The sequence below is a fragment of the Rhizophagus irregularis genome, chromosome 9 (genome assembly GCF_026210795.1).
Source record: "Rhizophagus irregularis chromosome 9, complete sequence".
In the NCBI taxonomy this organism is placed as follows: Eukaryota; Fungi; Glomeromycota; class Glomeromycetes; order Glomerales; family Glomeraceae; genus Rhizophagus; species Rhizophagus irregularis.
Window position 1 is genome coordinate 1,003,025 of NC_089437.1, and position 14,912 is coordinate 1,017,936.

The 14,912-nt window shown below is 26.3% G+C and overlaps 4 protein-coding genes across 4 annotated transcripts; all 4 read left to right on the forward strand.

The window, feature by feature from the left end:
- Nucleotides 1-2,829: 2,829 nt before the first annotated feature.
- Nucleotides 2,830-3,379, forward strand: OCT59_029241 (uncharacterized protein; the record flags this gene model as incomplete). The annotated part of the gene is made up of 2 exons (XM_066142499.1): nucleotides 2,830-2,974; nucleotides 3,210-3,379. 2 exons carry the CDS (start codon nucleotides 2,830-2,832, stop codon nucleotides 3,377-3,379), a joined length of 315 nt encoding a protein of 104 aa, XP_065994574.1.
- A 5,204-nt stretch (nucleotides 3,380-8,583) lies between these two features.
- OCT59_029242 (uncharacterized protein) lies at nucleotides 8,584-10,421 on the forward strand (the record flags this gene model as incomplete). The annotated part of the gene is made up of 7 exons (XM_066142508.1): nucleotides 8,584-8,604; nucleotides 8,786-8,887; nucleotides 8,973-9,203; nucleotides 9,275-9,344; nucleotides 9,417-9,589; nucleotides 9,656-9,995; nucleotides 10,065-10,421. 7 exons carry the CDS (start codon nucleotides 8,584-8,586, stop codon nucleotides 10,289-10,291), a joined length of 1,164 nt encoding a protein of 387 aa, XP_065994575.1. The 3' UTR covers nucleotides 10,292-10,421.
- A 412-nt stretch (nucleotides 10,422-10,833) lies between these two features.
- Nucleotides 10,834-11,073, forward strand: OCT59_029243 (uncharacterized protein; the record flags this gene model as incomplete). Its single annotated transcript, XM_066142516.1, has 1 exon — nucleotides 10,834-11,073. One exon carries the CDS (start codon nucleotides 10,834-10,836, stop codon nucleotides 11,071-11,073), a length of 240 nt encoding a protein of 79 aa, XP_065994576.1.
- Nucleotides 11,074-11,119: 46 nt separating this feature from the next.
- On the forward strand, nucleotides 11,120-11,688 carry OCT59_029244 (uncharacterized protein; the record flags this gene model as incomplete). Its single annotated transcript, XM_066142525.1, has 2 exons — nucleotides 11,120-11,286; nucleotides 11,493-11,688. 2 exons carry the CDS (start codon nucleotides 11,120-11,122, stop codon nucleotides 11,686-11,688), a joined length of 363 nt encoding a protein of 120 aa, XP_065994577.1.
- Between the last annotated feature and the right edge of the window lie 3,224 nt (nucleotides 11,689-14,912).

Genomic DNA, 14,912 nt, shown 5'->3' on the forward strand with positions numbered 1-14,912 from the left:
AGACAGAAACCTTCAATTTTCCTAAATATGTTTATAATATTTTTACAATATAACAGTTTAGCATTTCTGTTATCTTCGTTCTAACTGTATTTATGCTTACAATATGTAGAAAATATTACATGAAAATTTGTAAAAAATATGTTTCGAATTTATATATTATGTGACAATCATATATCAAGCACATATTAGAAATGTAATTATGAAATTTAATTTTATATAATATGACAACTAAACATGTATTAGAGGTATAATTATTTAGAAAATTAATTTCATATGACAACCATATATTAAAATACACTATTACTCCTTTCATAGCAATTATATGTCTATTATATTGCAAAATTATAATAATATAATAATTACAGTAAATGCCGAAATATAATAACAGTGACTAATAATGATTACATGCCGAAAATATAAATGTAAGCAAATATAGGAAAGTAATTCAGATAATAGCCAGACTAGATTGGATGCCGAAACAGCTATGGTTTCCTCTGATTTAATAAAATCCGAACGTGACTTGATTGTATTTCTTTCATAACTACTGTATAGAAATTAACGAGCACTATTAGTAAATTAAGGATACTATAATGACCGGAATTTATCTAATGAATTTATTAAGTGTGGGGCGCAATATTATATTTGGTTTAATTTAATTTTTATTTTTTTTATTGCGTCCGCAATTGACGTTAAACTATGCGCGTTATTTTTTTAATTTTATTATGGAATTATTTTAGTAATTTTTAATGTTACATGAAGATCAAACTGAAAAAGGAATATGATTAGTAAAAAGAAGTTAAATGAAGATCATTTAAATATTAATTAAAAAGTTTAAAATGGAAATACACGTGAGGGATATATAACAATGGGCACGAATTTTGTTATAAAGGTCAATTAAAGTGATCGATAATCATGCCCTATAAGTTTATATTCTATAACGGATAAAAGATCATTTTCTATAGTATAAATTATCGTTATATAAGAAATATTATTTATTGAATTTGAAAAAAAAACTGAAGTCCGCTCAATGTCTATTTTGCGGTTCCTATTAAGTGTAAGCTGTAAAATTTCGTTTTTCCGATCCATATTTGAAGTTTTGAACTTGAACCTTTAATATATTGTACATATATGATCCGCATCCATATATTTAAATTTGACAGATCGCTTAGTTATTAACGTTAAGTATTAAAAAAATCTATTAATTTTAAGTGGTGATTCGCCGGAGAAGTAGAGAATGTTCTTATTTCTTTTCGGGGAAAGGGAAGTATCTCAGATTCCGGGTAGTTATGGCCCCGAAATTGATTTTGCAAAAATCCCGAAATTCGAAATGCCGAAAATCATATCGATCATTTCTATATTGGCGATAGCCGTTCCCACAAAATCGATTTCGATATGGAATCAAGTCATTCAAGTGTAACATCGATTTCAATTTTAGGAAATTCGATAATTCCTGCTGGAATTAAGTGCATAATTCCGGCCAAATTTACATATTTAATTTCGGAATTTCGGCTGGAATTTCGGATTTAGGAATTTCGGAATTTCGGAATTTCGGCAAATCGGTTTCGGGGTCATCTTTAGTTATTTCTACATGTGTCTAAAAGCCAAGAGTGGTAAAATAATGTTTTAAATAACTAAGCTTGCCTATTTCATGTAGAAGTAGTGTAGACACAAATAATAATCAATTTTTATTTGCCGGCCGTACCTATGCTGGCTATGCATGTAATGGATGTTTGAAACTTCATGTCAAAAAAAAAAACATTTGATTGGTCGATCAAATAAAAAATTAATTGTATATCGATCAATTAGTCGATCATTAATCCCTACAACGAATCAACATTACATCCGAAATTTCAATCAAAAAATTAATTGCGCGTTTGATATGCTCAAAAGAACTGAAACAATCATTACTTCAATCAACATCACGAACTTTGCTAAAAGCAAGAATTTTAAAAATGAGACATAAAAATTAATTAGTCTGAAATTTTCTATATTTATATAACGTCTGTTCAGAATGGTTGATAACTTAGTTTTAAAAAAAAAATATTTCTGTTTTTATATCACATTCTTTTCTCCTTAGATCTTCTGTTCTGGATAACAGTAAATTTGATTTTACCATTGATTTTTAACTCATATTCATTACCCTATCATCCTACCTTACAAAAACGATGAAATATTTTCTTTGGCTTCTCATTATCAATTTTATCGTCTGTAATATGCTGGTTCATGCATTACCTAGTCATGAAGGTTAAAATTTACTTTATATTAAATTTTTCTCGTAAATATTCAAGTTTCTCATATTTAATACTTGATTGAAATTTCATCAATAGATCAATCTTTCCGCCTCGTGAAACGTTGTAATTTTTTCAAGCGGCTTATTAGCGGTTGTGGCGAGCAAAAACTTAATGAAGATTGTTCGACTCAAGAATGTGCAGATGGTCTGAAATGTAGGGAGGATCAGAACACTCGCAGCTTTACTTGTAGAGAAAATTAATCAGCACTTTTTTTCATAAAAAAATCGAAAAATTCCATCATAAGAAAACTTTTTTTTTTATCAATAGATGAAATATTTTATACATTTATAGCTTGAATTTTGTTTTTTTTTTTTTTTGCAAAATTAAAATGAATTTTTTTCACTTATTTAACTTTCAAATATTTATTTTTTGAGTTCCTGAATAAAAATAATCAGAAAGTCTTTAAATATAGTCCTGTACATTTCCGGTCGATTGCATTTTTCAGTTGCAAATTGAGTTTGATTTGGTTCAAATTTCGAACGCGTTGATAATTCAATAATTTTTATTACTTACTCATGGTATTACTTATTTAAAATAAATGTCACATAAACGTAAAGAATTACAGCATACTATACCCTACATACAAAGGTATCCATACACTACATGTTATCGTAACACCCGGATTTTGGATGGTGTAATACCTTATATGGATCCTAAATTTTTTGAAGAAAATCATTCATATGGTTTAACTGAAAAATCAGATATATATAGTTTGGGAGTATTATTCAAGTCGTTTATCACCGTTTGATTTTGAAAATAAAAATCATCTTGAAATTATTAAGCAAGATATTCTTAATAATAAGCTGAGAGAAACTCCGTCCTATTCCAAGCACAAATGATAAATTTGTTTCGCTTTATAAAAGTAAGTATATAATTTATTTCTGCAATAAGATTTAATATAATACATTTATATAATAGAATGCTGGCAAAACGAACCAGTTGAAAGGCCATATATTGACCAAGTAATTCAAGAACTTGATGGTTTTAATCCTATTGATCCTATTGATCCCGAAAACAAAAATGTATCAACTGGTCTTAATTCTAACGAAAGTGAATCAACAGAAATTAAGATTCTGACTTGGTTGTGAAGAATATAACATAAATTCCGATAGATATAATGTATATAGATAAATTTCATATTATTTCTTTTTTTTTATATTTTTCGGAGTTCGGACGAAGTTTATTAACGAACACAGCCATATTTTTCGTGTTTATAAGTTATTAATTTCTTTTTTATATATAATTTTAAAGTAAAAATAAAGTTTTTAATTTAAAAATCTATTATATTGTTTTTTTAATAGCAAGAGCACTTGTTAATAATTATAAAATAGGATTCAATTTAAAATATTTATTAACTGAAAAATTTTATTAAATATATTATCTAAAATACGATCATTTTCCATATTTTTTTTTTTTTAAAAAAAATATTTTTGAGACTAATTTTTAAACGTATTAATTATTAAAATTCATACGATAGTATCAAATTTTCCTTTGCTTATCGATCATGATATATGACTAATAAAATTATTTAAATTATTTTGACATTAGTATAAAAATAAAGTTTTAAGAAAATTTATATGAATTTCTCAATTAAAGATTTATAGATTAAAATTACAATTATCTAGAGAAATTTTCATGTATGTTTTACTTAATTGTGCTTATTTTAAATATGATATTTTTTTTTCTTTGCTTTATTTTGTATTCATTAATTCCTTTATTTTGTGAATAAATATTTTTCAATATAAACCTAATCTTCAATGTTTATAATCATTTAATCAATTTAAAGTTCTATAGTAGTAATCTTGAAATGAAATTTCTGATATTAAACGCATTTCTAAATTTATTTATTATCCTATCAGCTACAATAAAATAAAATTTATAATCAATATATCAGATATATACACCATCTTGTAATAAAAAGGTTTAAAAAAAAAAGATGTATCGGCACAAAGCATACAAATATAGTCTTTGTATTGTAATGCTAGTGAATTTATTGATTGTGGGGCGCAGTATTATATTTAGTTTAAGTGTATAAAATTTTAGAAATATATTTTACGTGTAACGTACTATTCTTGTATTTATATCATTAATCCTTTTATTTTTAAGAATATTATTTTAATATTACTAAAAGGGAATATTTCTTTGAGGATCAATTTTTGGGAATTTTTAAAGATTGATAATGAAGCTAGTTTGGATAATGATATATTTGGATTTCCGACAACGAGAGGAAAAATGTTTACTAAGATCAAAATTCGTTGGAAAGTAATAAATGGGGGAAGTTAAAAGGGAAGAGTAAAACAAAATATTTGATGAAAATCATTTTATTATAAGTAGGTTAAAGGCAGAACTGTTAGATTATCATTATTGTCATATAATCTTGTATTATTAAATGAAATATTTTTGTAGATCAAGGTGGAAAACGTGCTTTGAGTATATAACAAAGAATGTGTCACAAAAGGTGATAAATAACCATTTTTTTACGAAATAAAATTCTTAAGCGGAGATATAGAATGGCGTGACACAACTGACACATTGTGATAACTAACAATCATTGCCGCCAAAAAACTCCGCAGCAAAGGGAATATACGGCTTCAAGAAATTTACATACCAAGAAATCGAAATTATTAATTTTATAGTCAATCATTCAATGAGCTAAATAAATACTATTCCAAGTCTTACTGTAAATATCATACTAAATATGAAGTAAAGAATTTAAAAAAAGAACAATTAATTTACTTTGAACAATTTTACGTTTAACAAATTAAATAATGGTAAAAAAAAGTTTTGATACTATATTTTTGATACGAGTTAGTAAGCATGTATTAACTAGTATTAACTTTTTTTAGCTTTAATCTAATGGATAACGGCCGCACTATCGACTATGATTTTGATTGGTTATAATAGGAGTATGAAAATGTAATTAATTCACGCATAATCAGTGTGAATTATTTATGATCAAAAACGTCAATGGACGATACTCTGAACTGAACAATAAATTCTTACTTTCCATTTCGGTTAATATTTTACGTTACTATTAACCGGGAATCTATGATATGACTTATCGAGATTACCTGCGTATTTTCCGTGTGGTACAACAGCTAAAATTATAGATGAAATAATAACCTATTTATTTAATAGAACTATAAACAGCAAGAACAGCAAACGTAGCGCGTATTCAGAAATTCGTGCTCGGGTGATTTGAATAAGTAACACTAAAAATGTCAAGAAGGAAATTTGTTTCAAGAGTGACATAAATTTAAAAATATAAATCACTCATATACGTAAGATTAATACAAAAATTATAATTTTACGCTAACGCAACGTGTTTATTCATTGATCTTACTATTTAACATCACTTTTATAACCAAGTAAACCAACTATGTATTTAATAAAGCTTACTACGTAATTTGTGCTCAATATGAAATTATCACAAATATCAATTTATTTTCATATAAAATACACCCAAATTCAACTTAATAATAATTTTTTCACTTTTTTTTCTTTCTCCTACTTTTTAAGCTTTTAAGTCTGAGCTCATATATAAAAATGCCATTAAATAACAGGAATTTACACGTTTCTTTTTATCTTATTCTTCGTAGACGTAGAAATCAACGAAGAATTCGACGGTATGGAAACAGAACTATGAGATTACATAGAAGGCGTGCAATAAATACGTTAAACCGGATTACACAATTACCTTTACAAATTACAAGTAATCCACTCGCAAATCAATTTTTTAATGGATCTCCTTTCTTTTAAAGTTATACTGTAAATTTATAACTCGAGGTAAGAAATGAATAATTGAATAGTATATATACTGTATGTACAGTATGTATATATTATTTGAGTATTATTCTTTCTTCCGTGCGTTCCATATATTTTACAACTAGATTTACACTCTTTTCTTTAAAAATTTCACGTAGATTAAATCTTCGACGCGAAATGACTTTGGCTCAATTGATCTGCAAATTGATCATCCAACTAATTACTATATGATGTATATAATTTCATTATATTATTATTAACGTTTTTTAAAATGAGTTTTGTCGAGTTGATAGGATAAGTAGGATAAGGATAAGATGATCAAGATGATCATTCATCATTTTTTTTCTTCCTTCTTTCATGTTTTCCTGTTATAGAAAGATCACGTGATATTTGACATATTTAAGTCATATGTACTAAAGATAAAAATAAACTTTAAAATTGTGCGAGAAAAAATTTTTTTTTTATTGAGCTCGTAAGATGTAAAATAAGTCTAAAATAAATGTCGGAAAAAAAACAAAATAGTGAGCATATATTAACTTTTTTATATCTTTAACCTAGTAGATGACAACCGTCTATCGACGGGCGGTTTTAGAGTTTTATTTGAAAGATAGAGCAGATCTTTTATTAGGTTAGCATTGACAGACAGTTAACTAACATTGCGGATTAAAGACATAAATGTATTTAAGGCGAGAAGGTTTTTAACAAATCCTTTTCAATTTTCTTATATATATTAGATGTTGTAAAGGACATTTTAATTAGAGTATCGTATATATAGAAAAAGAAATTTTACAAACGTCTTCAAGGCTTTTACTAGGAAAAAAATATAGAAAATTTTGTGTTGAACATAAAATGTAAACAATTTGAATTTTATAAGATTTATTCAAATAAATACAAGTTAAAATTAATTATAATAATTAATGTAATAAAATACTTGTAATAATTTTAATGAATTCTATTTAAACATTCTTTAGACCCTCCTAAATTTAAGCGACAAGCGGCAAAGAATATGTTATTATTTTTGAACATTCGTCTTTTAAAACTAATTCCATCATTAGTATAATTACTATAGGAACGTAAATAATTGGAGCGTATTCGTTATATAATTGCTACAAATTCTTTCTCTAATTTGAATAATAATAAATCCCTATTTTGATGATCTGATGATTTAGTTTAATAAGATCACTTACGTATTTAATGATTTTAATCATCGATAATATTCATAAAAACCCTTGTTTTTTAGTTTCCTAGACGATTTCAATCCAATTATCTGATGTTCATAACCTATATCCCTAAAAAATAATTTAAATATCAATAATGTTTTAAATAATAAATCATTCTATTGAAAATATTATTAAAAACAATAAAATCTCGTTATCAACTTGATAAAGAATATGATGATTAAGAATTAGACGTAATTCTGGGGATAATTGTCTTAAAAAAAAATTTTTCTATTAATTTATTAATTCAGTAAAATTTGTCAACAGAAGCTAAAATCATCGAGAGAATCGTATAATTAATTTTTAAAAAAAGCAAAATAAAATTATTACCTCATTTATCTTTTGCCATTGTATAAACCAGCCAAATATTAATATATAAAATAAATTCAAAGGGTTAAACATATAGAAAGAGTACTGCAAATACAAATCAATAATCTATAACTACAGTATAACGAAAGAAATCTATAAAAAAAATTAATGAATGAAGAAAAGTCAATGCAGATAGAATAAATAATTAAAAAATTAAATAGCCAATAAAGCAATGTCGCCAAAATATTAAATATTCTATGACTAGAACAAACTCATCATGAGTTTTGAATGTTTTGAATATAAAAACAGATATAATCAATAATTAAATAGAAAATCACATTAAATAAAAAATCACATAAAGCATAAAATACCCATCAAAAGAAAGAATAAACCTTAACTAAATAAAATCAACATCGCGAAGGGACCTAATGTATGTCTAAAAGATTTCCTGAAGCAAAAATAAACCTTTTAGCATAAAATCTTGGTAAAAAAAACTTGCAGTTAATTAGACAAGAATCTTGTTCTTACTTTCCTATATTTAAGGGCACATATGGGTATAAATTCCTAAGCTCCTAATTTAAGTTGCTATAAAAAAAACCTTCCATAATTGAGTTTTCTGTCATTCACCTAAAGTTATAATAATGAACTTTGAATTAAAAAAAAGAAGAAAGTTATCAAGATTAAAATTATCATTTTATCTTGCATGTGACCTATGAAGATCGGCAATTACTCCAAATCACCTGTTATATTCGTTTCAACATTGCCGCATGTATACAACGAAATTTATAGACACATTTGAAACTAATTTATTCTTGGCATATTTATTGTAGTACTTTAACTCATTGTAGAAACAAGAAAACAAAACTAAAACAAACAATTTATGGGCGTAAACCCAGTCTTTTGAATTTGCATGGGGTTGTTACATTTTTAAACTATACAGGTTTCTATCCTGTCGATAATGAGCTAATCAGCAATACGCAGCTGTAGCGTAACACAACAGAATGAGTTTATATATAACGGAGGTAAAAAAAAATTACATTTCTTTTATTTTAATTTAATTTACCTATATTAAAATTTATACACTTTTATTCTGGTCAATATTCAAAACACATTTTGCTGTTATTTGAGTAATGCCCAGCGTTAAAAAATTTTAAGTTAAAAAATTTATAATTAAATCAGAACATTAATCTCTGAAGCTTAAAGACATCATTTAGAATTGTTGACTTGGAAAACTGCGCCACGACTATCTTCAAGAACTCGATATTTAAGTGGTTTTTTTTTTACCACTGGGCCGAAAATTTTAATGTACACATTTTCATATATACAAATATGCCATTATTGAACGCCAAATGATAATTACTTTACCTAATTAATAATTCGATTATGACAGCTGCGCTTCAAAGAATGTGACACCAAAAATGGACTAAAGGTATTAAAGATATTATTGAATGACGAGATATTACAAATATTTCGTTGTTATGACCCTCTAGACTTTAAGAATCTTACTGAGGTTGCTTCGGGAGGATCCGCCTTGGTTTACAATGTATACTGGAAAAATATATCAAAACTTGCAATTAAAAAATTCGACAAAAACTTTAATCAGAACACAATTATCAATGAAGTGTGTAACCGATACATTTACTGTATATATTGATATTATTATTATTTATTAAATTCATTATTTTTTTCCAGATTCTTCTAACAGGGATAGTTAATTCTCATCCGAATATAATTCAATTTTATGGAGTTACGAAATTAAAAGGTAAAAATAATAGATCTTTGATATTTTTATGTTATGCAATATATTTACATGTTTTTTATTTACTCTCTTTAGACGAAATAAATTATTCGCTTGTTCTTGAATATGCAGATGGTGGAACATTAAGAAATTATTTAAGGAATAATACTATAACTTTTGAATGGAAGAATCAATTAAGGTTTGCTAAAGAAATTGCAAGTGCGATTTTGTGGTTACATGATAACACTAAGGTCATACATGGAGATCTTGTAAGTTCATTCATATTATTAAATAATTCGTTTATATTTACATAATTAACACATTCTTCTTTTTAGCACCCTAATAATATTTTAATACATAAAGATACAATAAAATTAGCAGATTTTGGACGTTCATGTCAAAAGGGATCAGCTAATCATACCAAAGCGTGTGGTGTAATACCTTATATGGATCCTAAATTTTTTGAAGAAAATCATTCATATGGTTTAACTGAAAAATCAGATATGTATAGTTTGGGAATATTATTCTGGGAATTAACAAGTCGTTTATCACCGTTTGATTTTGAAAATAAAAATCATCTTGAAATTATTCGAATTAAGCAAGATATTCTTAATAATAAGCTGAGAGAAACTCCTATTCCAGGCACAAATGATAAATTTGTTTCGCTTTATAAAAGTAAGTATGAATAAAAGTATAATTTTATTTCTGCAATAAGATTTAATATAATTTATTTATATAAACTAGAATGCTGGCAACACGAACCAGATGAAAGGCCATATATTGACCAAGTAATTCAAGAACTTGATAGTTTTAATCCTATTGATCCTATTGATTCTGAAAACAATTGTAATTGTGTATCAACTGGTCTTAATTCTAATGAAAGTGTATCAACAGAAAATGAAATTTTTGACTTGCCAAGTTGTGAAGATTATGACATAAACTCCGATAGATATAATATTAGTGTCAGATAGTTTCGTATTTCTTTTTTTTATTTTTCGGGCGAAGTTTATTACGAATACAGCCATATTTTTTGTGTTTATAGGTTATTATTTTCTTTTTTATTTGTAATTTCAAAATAAAAATAAAGTTTTAAAAAACTATTATTCAAAATAATTTTAATTAAAATTGATAAAATTTGTCATACCGAAATTTACTAATTAAATAAGTATAACATACAGTATTTATGATCGATAAGTTTTCAAAGAAAATTTGATACTATGAATTTAATAATTAGTTTATACACAAATTTTTTTTTAAAAAAAAAAAATATGTGAAATGATCCGAATCATGAGTATTTTAGACAAATAATATTTTAACAAAATTAATAAAATTATTCAGTTAATTATTTTAAATATATTTTTTTTATTTTTTTATATATGGTAATAATTCCTTTGCTTTGGGCACAGAAAAAAGCCAATGGAATTCTCTGTATCGCTTTTTGAAGAATAAGGTAACGAGTGATACAATAGAAATTCACGAAAAATACAAGACGCTAACACAATACAAGAACTTTATGTCCACCATCGTTCTTACCAATGAGAACACTCTCAGAGTGGAAAACGACGATAGGCGTACAGTGTTCTTAGATGTGTCACCATCCCGCAAGGGAGACCTTGAATATTTTAAGAAACTTGGTGACGCCATAAAATACCCAGGTGCTAGTGAGGCGTTCTATGCATACTTGAGAGCCATCACGGATGCTTATATTCCAACTATTGCGAAGCATGTCGTATTCACTCCTATCAAAGATTAATGCTACTAGAACTATATCAAATGAGTTAGGCATAAAAAGTAAAAAAATGCGTGTAGGTAAAACAACACCACAGGTTTACAGCATATCCAGGGAGGATCTATACAAAAAGTTCCTCAGCAAAAACTGGATTCATGAAACAGATGAAATAAACATAGAAGGAATTGATACAAATACTCCTGAGAAACCTGCATCTGATTCCAAAGCCTTGAAAAAGTTCTTGGCAAATATATATAGCATTCCTGCTAAGGATCCACTAGAAATTATATCCAAATTATTATAACACAATCTGCTCTACAAAAACTCGAATGCAAAGTAGTTGCAGATTCAGCTCCCAAAGAACATTTACAAGAGTTAAGGGAAAAGCAACTGAATCCCATTAAAGACACTAGTGAATAAGATACCAATGAAGTTATAGATAGTTTCTCAGACTGTTATCTGTCTGATGAGGAATCTGACCAAGAAGATAACTTACCTGCTAAGAAGTCCGTACCTAAAGAAGATGATGACTACGACATTTTAGATGACATGCTATCTGACTCAGATTATACAACCATAGATCCAGTTCCTGAACAACACTCAATTCCTAAACAACAATCTGAGTCTCCTGCAGAATAATCCACAAAATCCAAATCCCTCTCTGATCCTAAATCTTCTACAGAGTCTGTAGTAGATAGAACCAGCTTCTGAAAAGCAACCTGAGCCTATCCCAGAACTAGCTTCTGAAGAGCAACCTTATCACGAAGTTTAACCAAATGGGAGTCTTGTATTCATTAAATGACAATATTTGATAAGTATTAAAAATTTGCATTTCACTAGTCGAACGATGTCAAATCGGGGACCAATCAGGTGACCGAATTCCACCTGATTGGTTCCTATTTTTTTAAAAATTTTCATCAATCAGTAAACCCGATTGCTGCCAAAAGATGGCACAAAAGGAGGATACTCAGGTACCAATCGGGATATTCAATAGAGTATAATCGAGTATTAATAGTTACCAATAGGATATTTACTGGATATTTACTATTTGACATATCAGTATACCGATTGATAACTTTTTAATAAATTTATAACAATAAGAAATCTGCCGATTGCATACATTTTTATTTAAATTTATTTGATATTTTACAATAATTACATTTAATAATTTAAATTTATTAATTATTAAAAATACAAAATCAGAAATACTACTAATACTGAAATTTTATCTGGAATCCGGTATCCAGGTTGGAGCAAATTCCCTACAAAAGAAATAAAAAAACATTAAAGAAAGTTTTTTAAAAAAAGTTTCAAAAGTTAAAACTTACTTATGAAATTCCGGTATATACATCTATCAGAGCCGATTCCCTATAATAGAATAATAAAAAAATGTTTATTACCGTTTTTTTTAATAGTTTCAAAAAAAATTTCCGAAACTTATTACTTATGGGATTCTATGGAATTCGTTATACCAATTTCCTATAATAAAACATTTAAAAAAAACGTTAAAAACGTTTTTTTAATAGTTTCGAAAAATTATTTTTCAAAACTTACCTATGGGATTCGTTATACCGATTCTCTATAAAAGAATTAAAAAAAAAACGTTGACGTTTTTTTAATAGTTTCGAAAAAATATTTTTCGAAACTTACCTATGGGATTCGTTATACTGATTCCCTATAAAAGAATTAAAAAAAAACGTTGACGTTTTTTTAATAGTTTTGAAAAAATATTTTTCAAAACTTACCTATGGGATTCGTTATACTGATTCCCTATAAAAGAATTAAAAAAAAAACATTAATGTTTTTTTAATAGTTTCAAAAAAATATTTTTCGAAACTTACTTATGGGATTCATTATACTGATTCCCTATAATAGAATTAAAAAAAAACGTTAGTTAACATTTTTTTAAAAGTTTCGAAAAATATTTTCGAAACTTATCTATGGGATTCGTTATAACTGATTCCCTATAATAGAATAATAAAAAAATGTTAGTTAACGTTTTTTTAATAGTTTCGAAAATAATTTTCGAAACTTACCTATGGGATTCGTTATAACCGATTCCCTATAATAGTGTATTAGAAAAAAAACGTTAAAAACGGTTTTTAATAGTTTCGAAAAATTATTTTTTGAAACTTACCTATGGGATTTGTCCCTATAATTGATAATTGAATATTAAAAAAAACGTTTTAAAAAAATGTTAAAACATTTTTTAATAGTTTCGAAAAATTATTTTTCGAAACTAATCTATGGGATTCGTTATAACTGATTCCCTATAATTGTATATTAAAAAAAAGAGTTTCGAAAAATTTTTTCGAAACTCACCTATGGGATTCGTTGTAACCGATTCCCTATAATAGTGTATTAGAAAAAAAATGTTAAAAACGTTTTTAATAGTTTTGAAAAATTATTTTTCGAAACTTACCTATGGGATTCGTCCCTATAATTGAATATTACTTTACAGAAACTTTAAGTTTTCAAGTGATATCATTTTGATATCATTTCGATATTATTTCAATATCGATTTAATATCGATATGATATCGAAATGATACCGTTAAGATAAACTTAACGATATCGATTCTATATTGATTAAAAATGGTAAGTTTCTGTAAAGTAAAAAAAAACGTTTTAAAAAAACGTTAAAACGTTTTTAATAGTTTCGAAAAATTATTTTTCGAAACTAACCTATGGGATTCGTTGTAATTGATTCCCTATATTTGAATAATAAAAAAAAATGTTAAAAACGTTTTTTTAATAGTTTCGAAAAATTATTTTTCGAAACTAATCTATGGGATTCGTTATAACCGATTCCCTATAATTGTATATTAAAAAAAAAGAGTTTCGAAAAATTTTTTCGAAACTCACCTATGGGATTCGTTGTAACTGTAGTTTCGAAAAAAAATTTTTTGAAACTCACCTGGGATTCGTTATAACCGGGTCCCTACAATTGAATAATAAAAAAAAATGAGTTTCGAAAAATTATTTTTCAAAACTCACTTATGGGATTCGTTATAACCAATTCCCTATAATTGTATATTAAAAAAAAAGAGTTTTGAAAAATTTTTTTGAAACTCACTTATGGGATTCGTTATAACCGATTCCCTATAATTGTATATTAAAAAAAAAGAGTTTTGAAAAAATTTTTCGAAACTCACCTATGGGATTCATTATAACCGATTCCCTATAATTAAATATTAAAAAAAAAGTGAGTTTCAAAAAATTATTTTTCGAAACTTAACTATGGGATTCGTTATAACCGATTCTCTACAATTGAATAATAAAAAAAAATGAGTTTTGAAAAATTATTTTTCAAAACTCACCTATAGGATTCGTTATAACCGATTCCCTATAATTGTATATTAAAAAAAAAGAGTTTCGAAAAATTTTTTCAAAACTCACCTATGGGATTCGTTATAACCGATTCCCTATAATTAAATATTAAAAAAAAAGTGAGTTTCGAAAAATTATTTTTCGAAACTCACCTATGGGATTCGTTATAACCGATTCCCTACAATTGAATATTAAAAAAAAAAGTGAGTTTCAAAAAATTATTTTTTGAAACTCACCTATGGGATTCGTTATAACCGATTCCCTACAATAAAATGTTAAAAAAAAATGTTAAAAATCGTTTATTAATATCTTCAAATAAATGGTTTTTTCAGTTTAATAAAGTTTCGAAAATAAAATGTTTGAAACTTTTGTGGGATTCTGGTATCCAAATCGGAACCAATTTCCTAAAAAAAAAAATTTTTTAAAAGTTTCAAAAGTAAATGTTTGAAAAAAAATGTTAAAGATAGTATGAAATAGTTTAAACTTTTTTTTAAGTTTCAAAAGTAAATATTCGAAAAAAATGTTAGTGTAAAT